At 36.9% G+C, this 20,366-nt stretch overlaps 1 protein-coding gene across 1 annotated transcript; it reads right to left on the reverse strand.

Annotated features, from left to right (window-relative positions):
* Positions 1-832: 832 nt before the first annotated feature.
* On the reverse strand, positions 833-17,478 carry ATP6AP1 (ATPase H+ transporting accessory protein 1). Its single transcript, XM_026055869.1, has 5 exons — positions 17,413-17,478; positions 13,129-13,370; positions 12,468-12,521; positions 5,918-6,155; positions 833-1,115 (listed from the first exon to the last, which is right to left on the reverse strand). The coding sequence occupies exons 1-5, from the start codon at positions 17,476-17,478 to the stop codon at positions 906-908; spliced, it is 810 nt and encodes a 269-aa protein (XP_025911654.1). The 3' UTR covers positions 833-905.
* Positions 17,479-20,366: the final 2,888 nt, after the last annotated feature.

A 20,366-nucleotide genomic window follows, 5' to 3' on the forward strand; every position in this document is an offset into this window, starting at 1 on the left:
CACACACACACACACACACACACACGGGTTTTTTTGTACTAACTTCAAAACTACCCCAAAAACACTTGGAAAAGGAGGAATATTAAGAAAATTACCTTATCTCTTTTAAAGTACTGTCTGCACTGGAACTGGTTATGAGCTTGAAGAGTTACATTAATTATCATGATGTTAAATACAACTTTGTGATCAGTTTGGACAGGGACCTATCTTGATTGGTAACTCCATCAGCTGCCTGTGGCTAAAACAAACATGAGTCAGTGTTACTCAGCATAATTCTCAGAGGCATAAGATGACTTTAGAGGGAAGATGAGCCTTAGTCTACCCCTTCTCTTTTGTGATACCACATCTGAATAATGCCATATATTTTGAAAAAAACCTTCCAAGATCATTTTGTTTAGTGACTTGTACTTTATTAGTTCTCTACATTTCTGGATGATTTTTTCAGGAGAAAAACTGACAAGAAGGCTTCAGGCTTCTTAAGTTGTAGCATTAACATGCTATGCTTATTAAAGACCATTTAAAGAGGCTTCAGTGGTTTCAATATACAGTCTTACTGAATAAATAATTTATAAATCCTTCCAGTGTATCTCTGTTGTGATAGCCTTTCTTTGCCAGTAATATTTAATCTGATAGAAGTTCTTACTGGTCTTTCTAATAGCTGGATAGAGTAATAACTTCTACGGTCTCATCTCAGAGCTTTAACAAAGATAACTACTAACAAACTGAGGTAATAGCACATAGAACTATTATTGTTGCCAAGCAAAAGGATCCTTTTTTATATCTAGTTTAATTATCTCTTTCTGCTATAGTATCTCTTTAGGTTACATTTATTATAAAGTAGCAAGGTTATAAAACTGTAAATATCAGACCAGGAAAAGCTGAAGAGGCATTAACTCAATCCACTCCTATTCTGTCTGAGGAACTGACAGAGCTGGACCTTTGGGATCGTCAAATCTACTGTTTGTTGTGAGCTGCATGATCATGTGGATTCCATAGGCCAGGATCCACAGCAGAACCACAGAGGTCACCAAGCCCATCCAGATTCCAGGAGTGAAGAAACTTGTACAGTCGCTTGCATAGGAAAATTGGCTGTTTTCAATGTTAAAGCCTTGAATCTGAGAATGAAAAAAATGTAAGTGCAGACAAATGTACAGCACAGACCCTACTTTCAGGATGTATTTGGTCATTACAAAACCTGCACCTGTTAATTACCACTCACACTCAGCCCACTAAAAAAGACTCAGAATCAAATCCTTTGCATAGTGATTTTCCAGTTCCCTTTTTCTCCCAGAAAGTTAAAGATGCATGAGCTATTTGTGCAGAGCACAGGAGCAAGGTTGTGTTTCCCACCACAGAAATTTGGGCTACTTTTAAAAGTAAAGTTCCAAATGGAATGTGAAATCAGGTTAGCTCAAGGAACCATTTCAGAATCAGGAAACTCAAAGCACTCAAAAACATGTCAGTTAAGGCTTCCCAAATCATGAAAATTGTTGAAATACTCTGAGATTTTTAAGTAGCAGAAGATTTTTAATAGCAGAACTCCTGAAGCCTACTTTAAAATGCATTTAATGATTGATGACTTGTTTGGCTGAGTTAATCTGATCTTGGATATGTTTTTGAGCTTTTCTTAAATCACTTTAAAATAAAAATGAAGGCTGGTATTTTTATGTATTTACAGATTCTTTGAAATGTGTGTTTAAGGAAAGCACCAAACACCATAAATCCACTAGTAAACCTTAAAACTGACTGTTTTCTATAAAATTATTTCATTTAAATCACTCCCCTCACCAAGCAATAAGTGATGAAGCAGAAGATCATGTATTTCTACTTTTGTATGTTTCTACACCCTGATTATTCCATGCTTTATGATGAATAAACTGGATAACTTTGTGGTAATAAAACAGAATTTGTACTTCCAAGGAAAGGTGTTGGTGCAAACAGTGAAGAAATTAGTCTTTGGCTTCTGTACAATGCTATATCTATATCATTAATCCCTTCAGGTCTGAGTGACTCAGGCACCTTAAAGTCAATGTGTATGCAATACATGTGTTAAAGAGTGATGTCTTTATTTCCTCTAAAATGCTGATTAGCGCAACTATTGTCATATGCAGAACTAGCTTCTGAGGCTATGCATGCACTGTGGTGAAGACAAGTATATAAGTATACAGGCAAAGATAATTTTGGCAATACAAGCTTTCCTGGGCCTCTTGAAAGAATCTCTCCAAGTATTATCATGGTAGTTAACTGGCAAATATGGTCTGTTTTCCACTATAGGCAGTCACAGAGTTCTGATTAAGGTAGGATTACAGAAAATAAACTCTTGGGTTGGATAACTTTGCACATCGTTTTAGAGAATAGGGGTGATTACAAAGGCCTTTGCTTGTTAAGCCACTATTTAGACAACAGATGAGAACATGAATAGGAGTCATGAAATGTAATCTGAAAGACTTATATATGAAAAAAAAAACACAGAAAGCTGGTGATGATTTATGTCATTTTGGTTCACAGAAAAGAGCGAAGTTCTGAAAAACAATACACTCTTGTTATCACATTTACGAGAACTCTCTGAGGCACTTACCAGGTATATTTGGTTTAGCAAGGCTTTACCACTTCTGATTTAGAGCCAGAAATACTGTGGGTTTTTTTATGTCAATCCTTTTTTTCTTTCTTTTTTTCAAGAGGGATTATGCTTATTGAACCTTTCAGGTGAAAGCTTTAATTGCACATTCTTAAAATGCTATGTCTACCTTTTAGGAAGGAGATGAAGTATATTAAGGGTTCTTTTATTGTTTTTCTGAAGCTTTATCATTTCTGTGGGGGTGTTAGATCCCAGCTGGGAGATAAAAATGTGACTTCTAGCAGCATTTCTACCTATGGAAAGTTAAAAATACTTAAATGTGGTTGTTTAATTTTTATGCATATAAAAGTCTTTTGATAAAGACACCTGTCCTGTGGAGGGTGTAATTTTAGTGTTTGGACCAGCATCATTTGTCTCAGTTATAGTAGTCTACATTTCCTGTTCATTTAGGTGTTTTTTTAAATGGGATTTGCCTCAGCACTTGACCTTTTATAAAACCTTCAAGTAAAATCTCTGTTGTTGCATTGCTCTTAAAGGTACATTACATCTAATTACTGAAATTAGAAATATTTTAGCCTCAAAAAAGTCTAAAGTTCTTGGCTTCAAAGTTTTGGGCAGTTTCTTTTAAGAACAAAAGGGCTTCTAAACAAGTATCAAAGAATCACAGCATCACAGAATGGCTGAGGTTGGAAGGGACCTCTGGAGATCATCTGGTCCAGTTGCCCTGCTCAAGCAGGGTCACCTAGAGCAGGCCGCCCAGGACTGTGGCCAGATGGCTTTTGAATATCTCCAAGGTTGGAGATTCCACAACCTCTCTGGGCAACCTGTTCGAGTATTCAGTCACCCTCACAGTAAAGAAGTTTTTCCTTAGATTCAGACAGAACTTCCTGTGTTTCAGTTTGTGCCCAGTGCCTCTTGTTCTGTCACTGGGCACGACAGAGAAGAGTCTGGCTGTCTTCTTCACATCCTCCCTTATGATATTTATAAACATTAATAAGATCCCTCCCTCTTTAGTATGACACATATTAAAGAAAAGCAGTGCCTGATGGTAGCCTCCTCTTTAATTTCATAGACTACTCTGGGATCCTCAAAGGGACAGATTCATTGCAGAACGTTCATTCCCCTCACAGCAAAACACAGCAGTATTGGTACTGTATACATCTGTGAGTGGTGACATCCTAGGCCAAGGGCATGCCTAGAGAGCATTCTATAAAGGTTCCTTCAGTGGCAGTAAGCGAGCTAGACCCTGAACTAAAGCAAATGGCTGCATCAGTTCAGTCTAGCTCTGAAATAAGTTATGCAGGGCTTAGCTGTGCAGGTGGTATGTCCCTCTAATATAGCAATACTGTTTTCAGGACCCAAGCTAGTAAAGTGCAATCGTACCAGCTAGACTGGCACTGGAACCTGGTTTCTGATTCATTGCTTAACACTGACATGAAAAACATGTTCCTCCATGTCAGCTACCAGATTCTGTGCTGCCTACAGGTCTGTAGTCATTGATCACATCCCATGTGCTTTCTTGTATCTTGCAACAGAGCTTGGGGGTTTCCAAACTTCATTCTAGGACAAAGACTGATATCTCAGCTGACTGAGTTGAGATAATTTGGATTCAACTATGTATCAGTGGAAGGAATCTAGAAAGGCATGTTCTAGTTCAGATAAAGCTTAAAAAGTGGCCCCAAATGGTGACTTTCCAGTTTTACTGAGGCTCATACAACAGAAATGATCAGAACAGGACTTTTCAGGTTGTGTTTCACGGTTAAGACTTAGTGTGAGAAAAAGGCCTTCCCCAAGAGGAACTGAGAGCAGTGGAAGAAGCTGCTGCTCCAAAACAGTAAGGAAGCTGGGAATCCTGTTAATTCTACTCTTGATCTAGACCCCAATGAAAGGATGCCTGCTCAAGATGGAGCAAGGCCTATGTCTAAGCTTTGAGACGGTAACAGTATCAATGTGTGTAGAAATTCTGAAAAAAAGATTATTGTTGTAAGTGGACACTTCATAGTCCCTGTACCTAATGATGTCAAAGGCTTTGCCTCACACTTCAGAGAGTTTACTAGGCAAAGTACAGTCAAGTGAACTCTGTTTTTTTTCAGGTCTTGCCATAAACAATAGCATCAGGAAGAACCTTCGCAACATTGGTGCCTACTGCTATGTAGTTTCTCAAAAACAGTGGGACTCGATATTGGAATCTGTGGATTTCTGCAAAGAGGAAGACAAAAATTAATGATTCCTAAGGAAGGCTACCAGAGATACTTAGGTCTGGTGTTTTTATGTGACTTAATAATGATTAAAGATATTCAATTTGCTGCTATTTCAATTCTTCATTTTTTTGCATTCCATTTTCTGTTAGATTCTGATTCTGCAGTAGGAGTAAGTAGCTATGGATAGTAGAGGAGGGGAAATAAATGTCAGCACCAGTGCTGTTTCTTTGAGATTTCCATTGTTTAAGCAGAAATGCCAAATATGAATTTAGATCACTGAGATTCTATTTGGTATCCAAATCCTATATAAAACTATATTAGCATTTGTATCCAGTTAAGATGGGGTCAGATTATCTTTGATAAATAGAGTCAGGCTTGGAATTATTCCTGTCATTTCCATGATCTCTTTAATCAAAGAGTGTGTTTTAAGATATAAATGTTGATGTATTCCTCCTAAATAAAGATCAATGCTCAAAATAATAAAGAAGTAATAATCTACACCTCACATATGTGGTCTATATTACTGCATTACATATACAGAAAATGTGTATCTCATTCAAAGAAGAGCAAGCTGCTTTCCCTCTGGGCCATGTGGGACCTAATATTGCTCCCAATTGAAGTCAATGGCAAACCTTCCATTAAATCTAATTGCACTGGGCTTTGTTTCTGTCTGTAGGAGTTCAGACACTTTATGTTATTGAAAACCATAACCACACTAAGCTGTACTCTCCTAGGTAAACAAAGTGCAAAGAAATCAAATGAAAACAAAGTAAAGAGCATAAAGCCACCCACTTAAGAGGTCCATGTTTCTAATAGCAGCCCAATTCATTAAACAGGCATGGGGACTTGGTCATTCTTTGCCTTATTAAGTGCATTTGGTTTTATTGGTTTTTCTTTTCTGTGGACAACTTCATAGTTTTTTTGTTTTTCAGAGCTGTGCTTTCACATTCTTATTGTTCAAAAACTGCCTTCTCTTTTCCCCCTTATTGAATAGCTCACATAGGGGGAACGGCTTTTCTTTTACATTTTCCTTCAGACTGAAATGAAAGTAAGGGCATTATGAATGTATGACATTCAGCACCTACAATAGCAAGTAATAGTTCTTGGAATTATCTCTGAAATGGCAATGTGTACTCACTTGGAACCTGGAAATGAAAACATCCCAGTTTTTTGCTTCATCGTTGGATGGAATCAGCCTTGCAGGATAGAGATTGCTTGTTCCCACCAGCTGACAATGAAATGAATACTCTGCAGGAGCAGAGATGACAGAAACATTAAACTTAGCAAACTTTTTGTCATCTTGTACAATCTCAACTGATTCTAAAGTGGACCAGTTTCTAGCCGACCCTCCATAGAACACGTTGGTCATTAAAAATCTAGAAAGAAAACAGAACAAAAGAGTTAAAATGACAGAAGGAAAAGGTTAATTTTCATTTGATAAAGTACAGATGGCAGATAAAGATTCACTATTACTAGCCGCATACGTCACAGTTGACATTTTGGCTTCCCATATCATTAGGACAGTTCATAAATGAAGAGACTTTGTGAATGTATTTTTTATGACTTCTTAGAGTTTCATCTCATAAACAATATTTTCCACAGCTGAGGCAGGCAAGAGCAAGCAAATGTGCTTTCATTCTTCAAGTGTCTCCACCAATACAGTATTTTATCAGTTACCAATAGTTTATAATCAGTGGAGCAGAACCTATGAGACTGTCAGCAGACCTGCAGTAGTTCTCAATAAACATTTTATGGGATTTTTTTTAATTGTTTTTATGAAAGGTACAGGCATGATAACCATCTTGATTTATTTTTGCAATTCTTCCTTGGCTTAGATGCCTAAATTGCCATTTGCCTTTGCAAACGTCTGGATTTACAGTGGAAGACAGAGTTTTCTCATACTAGGGACATATGTGTGTGCATTGGCAGCCCTAATTTCCTAATTTTGTAGCAGGATAGGTGTAAATAAATATAGTCTCTTTTTGCAAAGGTCTATATATGTGTGATATTGCATCAGTTTCAAGTACTTTATAATCATGGGGTTTATATGTTGCTATCACTTCAATATGAGCACCTCCCAAATACTCTGACATAGAAATAATTGAGGAAATTATAAACTTTTCTCCTTATTGTATGTTGTACAACACTTTTCAACTCTACTTGATTTATTTATTTATTGCTCTATTGTTTGCTGAAGAATTTTTTTTGCTAATTAGTAAACACTAAAAATGTAGGACAGGAATCTTTTTAGCAATAACTGAGACTTTCTACAAAAAAAAAAATCTAATATGTCTATCCACTATGGGTAGCACTACATGCGAATTTTAAAATTTGGGGTAGTACTTAAATGCAATTATAATAAGTTTGAAAAATAAAACATTGTCTATAAATGCTGCACAATATAGAAGATTGTACATTCTATAGGATATATTATATATATAATATTCTAAATTATAGAACATTGCTTGTTCATTTAAATCAGTTGCTTTCAGTAGCATATCATCCACACGTCATAGACTCCAAGTTCAACACAGACAATGCTCATTAGAAGTGGCATAAAAATTTGACAGGTTAGGTTATGCATGGTCATTGATCCATTTTTTAATATATGTGACTTTTGATTCATCTAATTCTCAAGAGTTTCAAAATCCTCGTAATCCTAGAACTAAAGTGCCATTCAGGTGAGAAAAGGACATTTTTTTCATGGCATTCCTGATGTATTGATTCTAAACAGTCCATTTCATATAATATTCAGCAGCAAACATTCATCACAAACAAAAAAAGAACACCTTGAATTATATCTAATGCACATTCAGCAATATTTATGAGAAAATATTCTGTTGTTATAATGCTAAAGTTATATAAATTAAAACATATAGTAGCCTCTATATCAACTGCTAGAAGAAAGGCGTCTCTCCTGAGGTACGGCATAATCTGAACCAAGTTTCTATGGTGTCTAAGTAGCAATGTTATAGGCACTAGCTGAAAGTCTTTGACCTTAAGACAATGCCAGTTATAAAAATAAAGAAATTTACTTAAATGTTTGTGCCAACCACAGATGCTGGGTACGTTCTGTACCCTTGCTAAGAAGACAAGCAAAATGGTAAACAAAGAAATTCTCTGGAGATTTACTGTATGAACAAACAAGTTTTATAAAGCTATGGATGTGAAGTATGGTCAAAGTGACCTTCATAAGAATGCTGTCTCTCCACGTTGTACCTAAGACTTAGACTTACACTTTATGTTATTTACAGATTTATGAGAATTAAGATTCCAAAGAATGAATTAGTTGAGCAAGATTAACATAACATTCCAGGCTTTTATCCTTAGCATTTTATCCAAATAACTGATAGCAAAGAGTCTCCAGCAAGCACATGCTTAAGCAACCATAACTGATAACTGATATACCTATCATTCATTAAATTACAAATAAGAGATTAAAATTTCAAGGATTAATATGAATACTTAATTTAATAAATATTTTCTCAGATGAATAGATAGCAAATAGAATGAATACAGTATAGCAAATGAATGACAAGGGGAGGAGAGATGACAAAGATTTTTTCTGAAGAACTGAAAATACCTCTTGATTTTTACAGGAAATGCTGTGTTCATATTAAACCTTAGAGCCAATACAGGAAGCAAACTGCCACATAGCCATTGTTTACTGTATGTATTGTGGCACAAACTATTCCTGGTCATAGGCCAGGCTCCCTTTGTACTAGGTACTATATGAACTCTAAATGTCACCACCCATGAGTCATCATTTCATGTGGCTATTCATTATAAGCCGAGAAGTTATCAAGAAGGAAGCTAGCTGGAATCCCTCCTGTTTTGAAGGTCCAAAGAGGAACACAACTATTAAGACTTTATAACACAGTTCTTGGATTAATTCTATTCAATTCTCTATATGCTATAAGGAACACTAACAGTCAAGTACTATTCGTAATTGGGAAAAATGCTATGGAAGCTTTGTCCAGCTAATGTCCAGCACTTCACCCAGTTTGACACCTTTTCCCAGAGAAGATGTCAGACGTTTGAACAGCTGGCTGTCATCAGCTGCCTGCTAGAGAGCTGAAATAGTGCTTCTTCCAGCAAAAGCAAAAGCTAATGTCCTTTGCTCCCATCCTTGCTGCAGCATTAGTCCACCTTTCTAAAAGTAGCACAAAGACCCTATTCCTACTCCCTAATGTAGCAACAGCCCACCACTTCATGGCAAATACAGGAGAGTGAACTTGGACAACCACTCTTGCTAGACGGAGGAAGAGGGAGATGGCAGCTGTTTGCGTAAGATGAAATCACTATCGTTGCTCCTAGTAGGAGGTGGGCTATGACTAGTTGCTCAGCATAATGTGGTAGACTAGCGGTAGTAAGGGCAAGCTCTGGATCCAGCTCATGCTGCTGAGGTTAGAGTCACATTTATTGAGGAATGAATTGACCTATTTGAATGTGGTCCTGCCTGGTGTCACTTTATATCTTCAAGAGACGCTCTCCTACACCTAAAGTGAACAGTCAGTTCTGTTGGCCTTTGCAAGAAAGAAATTTGCAGTCATGGCTCTATTCTCTGTTCCTTCCCACCTTTTTGCCCTTTGTACTGTTTGCACCCTGTTTACTGAGGCAGACTGCAGTCCTACCAAGAAGTTATCTTGAACAAGAAATGTGGTTAACGTGAAGAGGAAGGGGAAAACATAGGCTGAAATGTATCTCTGGGTTTTAGAAGAAGCTGTTGAGAATTCACATTGTTGAAATAAACAAGGTGAATAAAATGTTCCTGAATCATGAAAAGATCAATGAATTGTTCTGTTTCTGTTGAGTATATCTTATTAGTTGCATTATATGCTATGTAATATCATGGTAACTAATAGAAAACTAAAATGGCACTGGAACTGTTCAGATAACACCTTATGAGACAGTCACAATTATCTCTGAAATGAAGAGATAATTCAACATAAAACAATGCAAATAACAGGGTGTATCTTTCGCATGCAAGGTAATCATCTTTTTAAAGCCTTCTGGGCTTGATATATTCTAGTTCTTGTTATCTCAGATCACTGGAAAGTTTTCTTTATAAAATCTTTTGAGGATACCTGGCAAAGTAACACAGACCTTTCCATCCATATGAGCACGGACAGCTGCAGAAAATTTTTAGGAAGAAACAGACAATGGATGGTGAAAGTTAGTAATAATTTTAATACCTGATTCAGAGGTTCCAGTAACTTTGAAACAATCATTAAAAAATGACTTAATAAGTACAGGATTCTTCTCCTCTTCTACCATCTGTGATTTCAGACAAAATCTTTGCAAAGTCTTTTCTAACTTCAGGTTTTAAAAACTCTGCCAAAGATGTATCAAGTTGAGCCCTTTCTTTTTGTACATCATCATCTAGTTATAGAGACTATTCAGGTCAAATTACATACTTAGTAAAATTACATAAGTAAATTATAGTAAATTAGTAAATTACATAAGTGGGAATTAAATGAATAATTTAGTTCATCACACACAATTTTTGTCTTTGTGAGGCTTAAAAAAATATACTGCAACGTTTGGCATTGAAATGTCTTGAATGCTTGCAAACAGAAAGGGCTACTAATGGCAGATTAGTGACAGACATTATTTAAAGTACTGGTTTGACAACAGATCCATACCTTAAACAGTAAATACATCAGTGCATCTTCTTTTCTTTGCTGTCCTTGGCGAGCCAAAGCTGGCATCTGCCTCTTCTACAATCTTAGAAGATTAGTACTTAGTACTTCTGTCTCCTACACCACCAAATTTCTCCCAGATAATCCCTTATCAATTGTGGTGTGGATATCAAAATATAAAAGGACTTCTGAAATTATCTTCTGTTTCTGTTGATTATCCCTTTGCTACACGGTGTCATGATTTTGTGCCAGAGGCTGATCAAATGACAGTACTGTTGTTCCTACACGCTGCTCCGAACCATTTCTCCATTGCATTAACAGTTCTTAGAGCTTCAGTGACAGAAGGAGTAAATGTTGTCATTAATATTATATCTTCCAACCTTGTAGAACTACCAAACAATTGGTTTTTCTGAAGGCTGGTAACCTGAGCTGGAATCTTCAGACACTTCCATCAAGTTCCAAAAATGACGTAAGTGCTCAAATTTCACTAATACCCACCTTTGCCTACTTCTGATAGAAAAAACACTTTGCCTAACTGCTTAAGCAGCTCAAATCCATAAGGTCCTGATGTTTGCTGCGTGCCCAAGGTTCAGCTTACACTTACAGCTCCCACCGTCTTGATGGGGCCAGGACGCTCAACATCTGTGTCACATATAAATCAAAAAAACCCATTCAGCTTAAGCACTTTTGTGCCCAAATCCCCCCTAGAGGCTAATCTAGAGTCTGTCCACAGAGTTTTTTCGAATTTCTTCTCTCCAGATGGATCTCAGATTCAGGATCATATTAAAGTTTTCTCCAAACAATTAATTAAAATGATGAGATTTTAACACACAGATGACTAAAATAAATCTGAATTATACTCATAAGTCCATATATGCACACTAAGGTCACATTTGATCTTCTTATTCCTGCTGCAGCTATCAAAATCTAAGGTAACTTTTTCAAATTCAGAAGTATTTTTTTTCCACAGTAGCATCCTAAGGTTTTGAATTTGCTGTTGCATAGTCAAACACAACCTGTTGACTACTTTAATGAAAACAACCCCTCTATGATCTATCAATTAACTCAATAACTAGTTTTGTAACACAATGTCATGCTCCATAGGATTTTCAAGTGCTTTATGATTCATAGTATTTTCTTGGAATCGTATTTTACTAGAAAGCATGTTATTATGCTGGAGATGGTCAGTGAAGGATAACCATTCAGGACAAATGTAGAAAGCAACCAGATTCATTCATACAGAAAGATACATGAAACAATAGGAATTACTGCCTGAAAAAAAAGTAACAGGAGAGCAGTTAAGACCTGGACTAGTATGAGCAAAGAAGCAGAATGAGAATCCAGGGCACAGTTTTGGTGAATCTGTGTCTAGACAGGTCAGGCATGTTCACAAAGCTATGAAGATGGTGATAAAAGCTAAGATTTGATTTGACTGTTATTTTTGTTATTATTGAGAGATGCTGTCCCCATCCATACAGTCTACTACTGAGAGTGACAGCAGCAAGTACCCCCTTTGGCTTTTCATCCAGGTTTTCCCTTTCCTTAATTTTTCTTCCCTCTTCTTACAATAGGAGAAGCCTGGTCTTGCCAACATCCATGGAATAGAAAAATTATGAGTTTCTGCATCCCTCATTAGGTACAAGCTAGCTCCAACAGAGTACACAGGTAATCCACAACAGGACTAAAGACAACCCTGGCCATACAAGTAGAGTTCAGCTACTAAAATTATTTACAAATCACAGTTACATTTTCCTTGAGACGGGATTATGGTCTGATCGTATTAGCAATAGCAATAGGATGTTTCATATGCCAATATCTCAGATGGTTGTTCACCTAAACCACTTTTTCAAAAGTTTACTTGAGCATGTTTCTATATTAACTATATAAAGACTGCATCATTGTTTTATTCTATAGTAAGTCCTCAACACAGAAACAAAATAAAAATTTTGAAGATATTTTCACTTGTCTCCTCCCCTGTTTTTGTCCTAATTTACAAACAGACTTTGTACATGACAAAGATTTATTTAAGAATAAATCATAAGTTACCTTATCTCCAGGCTGTTGATTCCACTCACCGGCTTTGTGTATTTTAATGACAGTCTAAGAGAAAGAAATATATTTTTAATGTTAGTCAGCTTTAATTAGATCATTGTGACATTTCAGTCAAACGGAATATTCTATATCAATAGGCAATTAAAAAAGTCATATAGCAAAGGTTCAGTACACAGAAAAATATGACAAAATATTTCTACAGAAATATTTTTTTACCCAAGAGCATGTTCTTCAAAATAAAGGAAAACAGAGATCATGTTTCATTCATGTACTTCCGGCTGAATTACTACCTGGGAATGGCAATACTCCAAGGGAATTCTACAATGAAATCATCATTTCCCCTAATGCTAGTGGAGATTTGTGTGACTGTAAGATAGAGCACAGGCAAACCTAGGTGGGCCAAATGCCTTCCTATAAACAAGCAGGGAACTCAGAAATGTAAAATGAAAAAAGTAGTAAAAATAGAGGCTGCATCTGCACAATTTTTGTGTTCTTGCCTCACATCTTGTCTGCTAAGATATCCAACTTAGTATTTTTATTCTGGATGCTTTAGAAGAAAATAATTAAATTAGTATTAAGTTGTTGCCACTGCACCATTTCTGATTAGCTTTCAGAATCACATGTGTTATGATATGAATTTTCTTGTTCTACTCACGTTGTGTTGATGTCTGAGCACTTAGAGGAGGAAATGTCCACATTCTGGTTTACAAATGTTATATTTGTCAAATCTATAAAAAATAAATCGTTGGCCTTGAGGCTGAAATTACTAGCATAAAAAAGGATGCATGTATAATTTCCATTGGTCACATTCAGCGGAGGATATGATAAACTGTCTTCTTCCTCAGTGGCCATTAATTGTCGTCTTAATTCCCATGCCACATCAGTTCTTCTAGAAATCTGAAATAACAGCACATTAACAATTCATTGCCTTTGCAGGAGATGATATTGGTAATTGAACACAGAGCTTTACCATTCTATACTATCAGCTCAAATCTTTCTTCAATCTGCAATTGACACCAATATTTATTATTGTCTATTTAATGGGAGGTATGGAGGGAAGCTGGACAGTGCTAACCTGGTTCCCATAGTCAGGTATCCATATCTGAAAACAAGCACTACTAACATGAGGCAAATAAGTGCAAAACTGTGTTAACACCGCCTTGGGATAGCAGTGCCCATTAGTGTTGACAGATGGAATAAACCTTTTTTTTTTTTTTTTTTTGCAGAAGAAAATACTGAAAAAAACTTTTTTTTTTTTTTTTTTTGCAGAAGAACATACTGAAAAAAAATCATTTTTTTTCTGTCATAAAATTACAAGAAAACTTCATCTTGCCAGTTCAATGGCCACCCTCCTCAGTAACATTAACAGTTTTGGCACTCTTCATTTTAACAAGCATGAAAGCAGGCAGGTTATTGAACTATAACAGTTTTATATTTAGACTGTTCTGATAGCTTCTGGAAAAAAGAAGATCTATGGTCATTTGGCCAATATGGTAAGCTCTTACAAAGAGGCTTCATTGCACATATATCTGTTATCAGGAGGCTTCCAGAAATGCCTTCTTATGCCTTCCAGATAATGCCTTCTTATAAAAGTGCCCAGAGCATCCTTGGTAAAAACTGTCCCACTGATACCAGTGGTAAAAGTTAGATGATCTTATTGGACAATAACTTTATCCTGTTGGTCATATCATACTCTACCTGATATGGACTATCCCATCTACTTTAACACCCACATCAGCTATACAACTTTGCAATCTACAAGTGACTTCTGCCCTTGGATAACTTTGGGATGCAGGGAACGAGAGGCATCACAGGAGTTACCAGAACTATAATTATGAGGATCTATTGCCTGGCACCACTTACAGAAGGTTTAAAGATAGGCAAGAACCATTTTTGCAGGCAAGAGTCTGTTGGCTAAAACAGAGGCTATAATATAGCTTTATAACCTGTCTGTGGAGAGGAGCCCCAGAAGATTTTGTCGCTTTAATTGCTGCTCACTAAACACTGCAGGCCATCTGTTATTTAGGATGTTACAATATGGTTTTACAGATAACTATCTCATTCTAGATACAAAGAAGAATGGGTTGAGTTAAAAACTTTTGACTAAACACTCAGATGAAGATTACCATCTTCCTCTCACATATATGCATACTTTATGAATTTCTTTTTAATTCAGAGTAGTGCCATTTCATCAGAACACACATTATTTTAAATGAATACCATTTTCTTTAAAAGAAGAAGGTACAACAAAAGAAAATATTCAACTTTTGATATAAAACTTTTAATCTTCCCTTAGGCTCTCCTGCAATGTAATCATTTTATTTCAAACAGAGAAGAAGAGCTGAAGTCTAAATTATATCCTGTCTAACAATTGACTTCATGATCCTGCATATCATCCAAAGAAGGCTCTAAAAACCACATGCTAATAGTTAAGAACAATGCTACATCAGAGACTGCAATTGGGCTAACTTCCAGTATTAGTTTTAAGTATGTTAAAACAAAAAGAAGGCTATTAGAATATATTCAAAAGACTACAGCTTTATTTCTATTGCTCTGCTGCCAGTATTTTACCATGAAGCTCTTACATAAGGATTCCCTTTAGTCTCTGAAAAAGTGTATTAACCAAGAGCATTTACCTGCAAAGAAGGGGTGCCAGAGATTGAGAAATCTATTTGTTTCCCCTGACTAAGCCTGTTTTAGCAAATTTACCCATGCTGAGGAAGGGAGACAACAGAGCCTGCCAAACACATTTCTACAGCAGCTTTTGTTTCAAACATACACATTTGTGATGGAAAATATAGAAAGTCATAGACTGTGCAGCCCAGCCTTTCCTTACTTGCACAACTATAGGCAGGCAGGACAAATATGCCAAATCAGAGCCTGAAAGTATCACCTTTCTTGAGAAATGCCTCCAAACACTTACTGGCCCGTATATTTACCACTTCACCCTGAAGGTGTATTTTTATAAGCCTCAGAAATGTTATCTGTGGCTGAGGTGATTTAGCACATTCAAAGTCAGGAAGCATTTCCTTACAAGAGTATATGAAAAGCAAGACAACCTGGTACTTACTGGAGAACTGAGGATGGCAATCACTCCTCCTAGCTGACCTGGAATTCAAAGCTGAGAGCTCCTCCAGTATATCCCTGCCTCTCTCTTTTTCAGACATGTATTTTCTTATTCTTTTGTTGCTGCACAAACACGAGTTTACCGAATTAAAATCATTCTCCACATGCTATACATTTCATGCTAAACTACAAATGACAAGACAGTTCCTTGAAAAAATATTCTATTTACATTGAATTCTTGTAAATCAGATTATTCATGAAAAATCCATAGTGACAATATCCTAAATCATTAAACTATATTTTGTTCTGTTGTTTATCATCTCCTTCCCTTTTACCTTATCTGAACCATGCTATGTGTGACTAACTCTCTTGTCTGGCTGGATTTACCAGTGACACTTTTGGTCTCAGATACAGAGTGAACAATCACAACACTTCATTAAACAAAGCACAGAAAGTAATGAAATTTACATTGTCTTAGATCAGAATTAGACACTATGGTTACTAGCTGAACCTGCAACAGAAGTAGCCTTGACAAAATTCTTCCCTTTGATCTGTTTTGCAAGCCTCCTAATTCAGAATCATCTGTTTTGGAAAGGAGAAAGACAGCTGATCTGGCAACATTTTGATGCACCAACATACTGATCTTTTTCAAAGCAAACAGACCTTAGATCCACAAACATTCATTTTGTTGTTGCTGCTGTTTTTGTTGGCCGTTCCAAAATAAAATGGCTAGGAGAAGAAAAAAAGATTTGGGGGCATTTTATATATTTGAAATTACAAACAAATAAAAAATTGAATGATTGCAAACACATATGTGAAGATACAAAATGATGGGAAAATAAAAATTTCATTGGCTGAAATTATGAATGGTAATGAACCACAGAAATAAGCTACATTTCCCACTAGTTCCAAAGTCGAATTTTTTGATATTAGTTCAACAGATGGTTATGCCTCTTGTCTCCATCTTGCATGTTCTTGTCTTTTTTATTGCCATGTTTAGGTGCGCATATCAATAAGAAAGGTGTCCTGATGGTGCTCATTGCTCCTTTTCATTTCTTATAACATGAGTCTATAACCACATCCTCTCTATGCAGTCGCTGCCCTTACTGTGACAAACAGAGCAAGGGGAAGGTCTTTGTATACTTTTAGGGAGGTGAGGGAGGGAGAAAGAAGAAGGGCAAACTAAACTCCCTTCCCCTTTTCATGTTGTATCTTTGCCTTGTTTCTACCTCCATATCAGTACTGTGGACTATATTGCATTCTCTGCATATATCATCCTCGCATGGCAAATTGTAACTTTTCCCATTTTTATCATAATGCCTTAAAACCCAACTGTTGGAATCACAAAACTTTATAAGGATCTCAGTTTTCTTAAAATTGCAGTATAAGAACCAGATATTGCTTATTAGTATTGAACTTCACTAACGGAGAAAAGAGCTTGTAAATACGTAGGTAAGGTATTTCAAAAGCTTTGAAAACCAAAGACAAAAGCTCGAAATATATTGTAAAGGGGAGGGGAGGAATGCTTTGGGGTCACTTATGAATTTGAATGTCTGCATCATGAGGTGTAAAGTCTGAGGAGGGGAAGGCAGACAATGAAAATGTGTGACAAGTGCTACAACAGTACCTCAAAGACAAGTATGAGCTATCTGAACTAGTCTTGGTAGCTTGATCTGCTGTCTACCCTTTACATACCACCAGTAATGCTTTTGACAGGACACCAGGCTAACTGTACACCTGAATTTTCTCAATTCACTTTAACGAGGATCTTTGCAACTCTTTTTCACAAGGATTAATTGCTTTTAAAAATGATGATAGGAGACTGCAGTGTGCTAAGTGGTGCTGCTCCCAGCAGAATAACAAATCATGTTACTTGCCGGGGTTTGGCTGTGGCATATCCGAAGCCGTCATCACTGGCATCCCAGCCAAGTATCAGCATATTTCAAATCCTTTTTCTAAAATTTGCATTTCAGTTTCAAACTCAAACAGGTCGGCTTTCCTCCATGTTTTCAAACTGATGGCATCACTATACACAGCATGACCACCACTATTCCTGCCAATATGTTTGTTTTTCTGAAAGATACCATACCAAAAACCTGCAAGGCAGGCAATGGCTGCTTGTGTCTTAACACAAAAGAAGATCACCAATTTAAAAGAAAAGGATTAGAATTTGATTTGCCCCAAAGATGTTCTTTCCTGTGTTGAGTTTAGAAAATCACATATATAGCAAACAGAAAGAATGCATTTGATTATAATTATTTCATTCATCCATTGGTGAAAAACCATAGCAAAACGGTGCTTTGATCTGTCAAGATCTAGAACATTAAGCAAACAGTTACCAGTTCTCTCTATTTTTCATAGTTTGAACTTTTTACGTTTTTGTGATTCCCTGTTTGTTTGGGTGCTCTTTTCCTCTATACTATCTTAAAATATCATACCATTTTTGGCCCTAGATTTGGCTAATCTTTTATTCCATTTAAATCTCAAGAAGTCTCCCTCTATTTTATTGAATGGACTGGATTCATCCTAAATCTTGTAGAGATCTAGACCTCAGCATGACATGAGTAGGATGCAAGATGAGGAAGGCACCTTCATCAGAAAAGTCAAAGCCCATTTTGTAGATTTTTAAAGAGGATGTAAAAGCCTGGCTTTGTTAGGATGTAATAATCCTGCCTATTAAGTGAACTGCACATATTTTATCTACAACTCTTCCTAAGTCCTATTGTTTGAATTAATTTATTAATACAAAATATGATTCATGAGATATTGCCTGTCCATCATCTACACAGATGTGAAAATAGCTATGAATTGAAAAAAAAAAAAACTCGATCTGAGCAGCACAAAATTTTGAGTAAGCTCAAATTCAGATGCAAACTTTGATGCAGCAGCTACGGTCTTTCTTGCTAAATTGCTAAAGATCTTACCTACCTGCAACTAATTTCTACTTTCATTCCTTGTACCCCAAAGTGACACAAACAAAATTTATGTTCTGCTGCAACTGAACCCTGAGGACATTTAAACTGCATTTTTTGTTAGAAATGCTTGCCTGGTGATTTGATTATACACAGAATCTTCCAAACATTTTTCATTGAGATTCGTTGCTTATCAGGATCTACCAAAACCTCATTTCAATGTACCTTTCTTGCCCCTATCTCATTTTAAATGTTAGGTTATCACAACTTCAAGGTATTTTTTCAAATTTGAAATTTTTGCTCATGCTTAAATCACAGAATCAGCCTGAAATTTTATAACTTACATGTAATACAGTAAAACTTACATATCTGATAACTGCACAAATCCCAAATAATTGCACTTGCAGGTGTTATCAGAACCAGTTATCAGAGCCAGAATTCAATTTCTGAAATTGTTCTTTCATTTTATATTAATTCTCTTCAATGCAATCAGCATGAAGTGAGATATAGTTTTCAGGGAAACAAAGCAGGGGGAAACATGGATTGAGTAGACTCAGAAAAAGTTAGAAATTTGGTTTAGAAAAATTTTTGTGTGTGTGTAGAACCCTGAGTAAGCTTGTTGGATTGTGAGAGCCAAGTCCTTACATTTTTTACTCAGACAAGTTTCCTATCAACACTAATGAATTTTTCCCAAATAAAAACTTAAAACTTTGACCAGAATCTCTAGCATATGCAGAATAAACAAGCAGGCATGTAATGTGCTTCTCTTCCATGAAATACCAAATAGAAAATTTGTTCTAAGTTACAAGTAGAGAGAGAAACATTTTTTTTTTTAAAAAAGAAGAACATCTAATTCAAAATCCATATGTAGTCCTATGCATAACTGAACTATGACAGTATTTGGCATAAGTATGGACTTGGATACCTGTAGTGCTGATATATATATTTGCATTCACACATACAGGCAGTATCATAAAGAGTACCAGGATACACCATGCATAAGATGAGCTCATAGAGGCACATTTGGTAGAGTGGAAGGGTACTCAAAGAGGAGAATTTCTTACTCAAAACAAATCATCTCATTCTCTTCCCAGCTGACTGAGTGGATCCACAGATAGAGCCAGATGGAGAACTGAGTGCAACAGAACATGCAACAGAGGCTTTTTACAAGAGGACAGAGAGAATGAGCTGAGGAAGTGGTCATATTTATAAACACACAGCAGGAAACATGCTTTCAAAGCATTAAGTCTGTGTTGCTGAAAATGGAATACAGACCTCACAAAAAAAGAAAAGGAAACTTTCAGAAAATGGCCTACTTGGTAGACCAGACTCTCTCCTTTTCATTATCACTTTCAGCAGTAATGTACCTTCGTTTCTGTTCCCTGTGGTGTACGCTTCCTCAAGTATGGTTGTGACGCCGCAGAGCGCGTTCCCCAGTGGCTGTTGGAGTTGCTGTGTCAGAGGCTTGGACCCAGACCGACCCTCTGACAGTAGATGCGGCTCTACAGGTCTCAGGCTGCAGRGAGTGCTTGGGGCCTSTCCGGGAGGCCTGGGCTGGCAGCCAGCTCTCCTGCAGGAGGTGTGCTGCTGTTGACGAGTCGCGTCGTCAGGTAAGGGAGTTATGGAAGGAAGTCAGTAGGCTGAGCAGCATCCGAGAAGATGAACAAGAGATAGACAGGGTATTCTCGGAGACTGTGCAGCTTTGGGAGTCCCAACCCCCCACAGCAGTGGAGTTGCCAGAGGGCTCTGTGCCGTGTGAAACGGTACATCATAACACCGTAGAAGAAGGCTGGAAACTGGTCACTGCTCGTGGGAGGAGAAAGGCTCCTACTCCTCCCAAAGACTTGCAGCTGAAGAACAGGTTTAGTGCCCTCCAGGATGAGGAGGAGCTGGGCATGGCTGCAAGGGAAGTACC

The sequence above is a fragment of the Apteryx rowi genome, unplaced genomic scaffold (assembly GCF_003343035.1).
Source record: "Apteryx rowi isolate R43461 unplaced genomic scaffold, aptRow1 scaffold_1267, whole genome shotgun sequence".
NCBI lineage: Eukaryota > Metazoa > Chordata > Aves > Apterygiformes > Apterygidae > Apteryx > Apteryx rowi.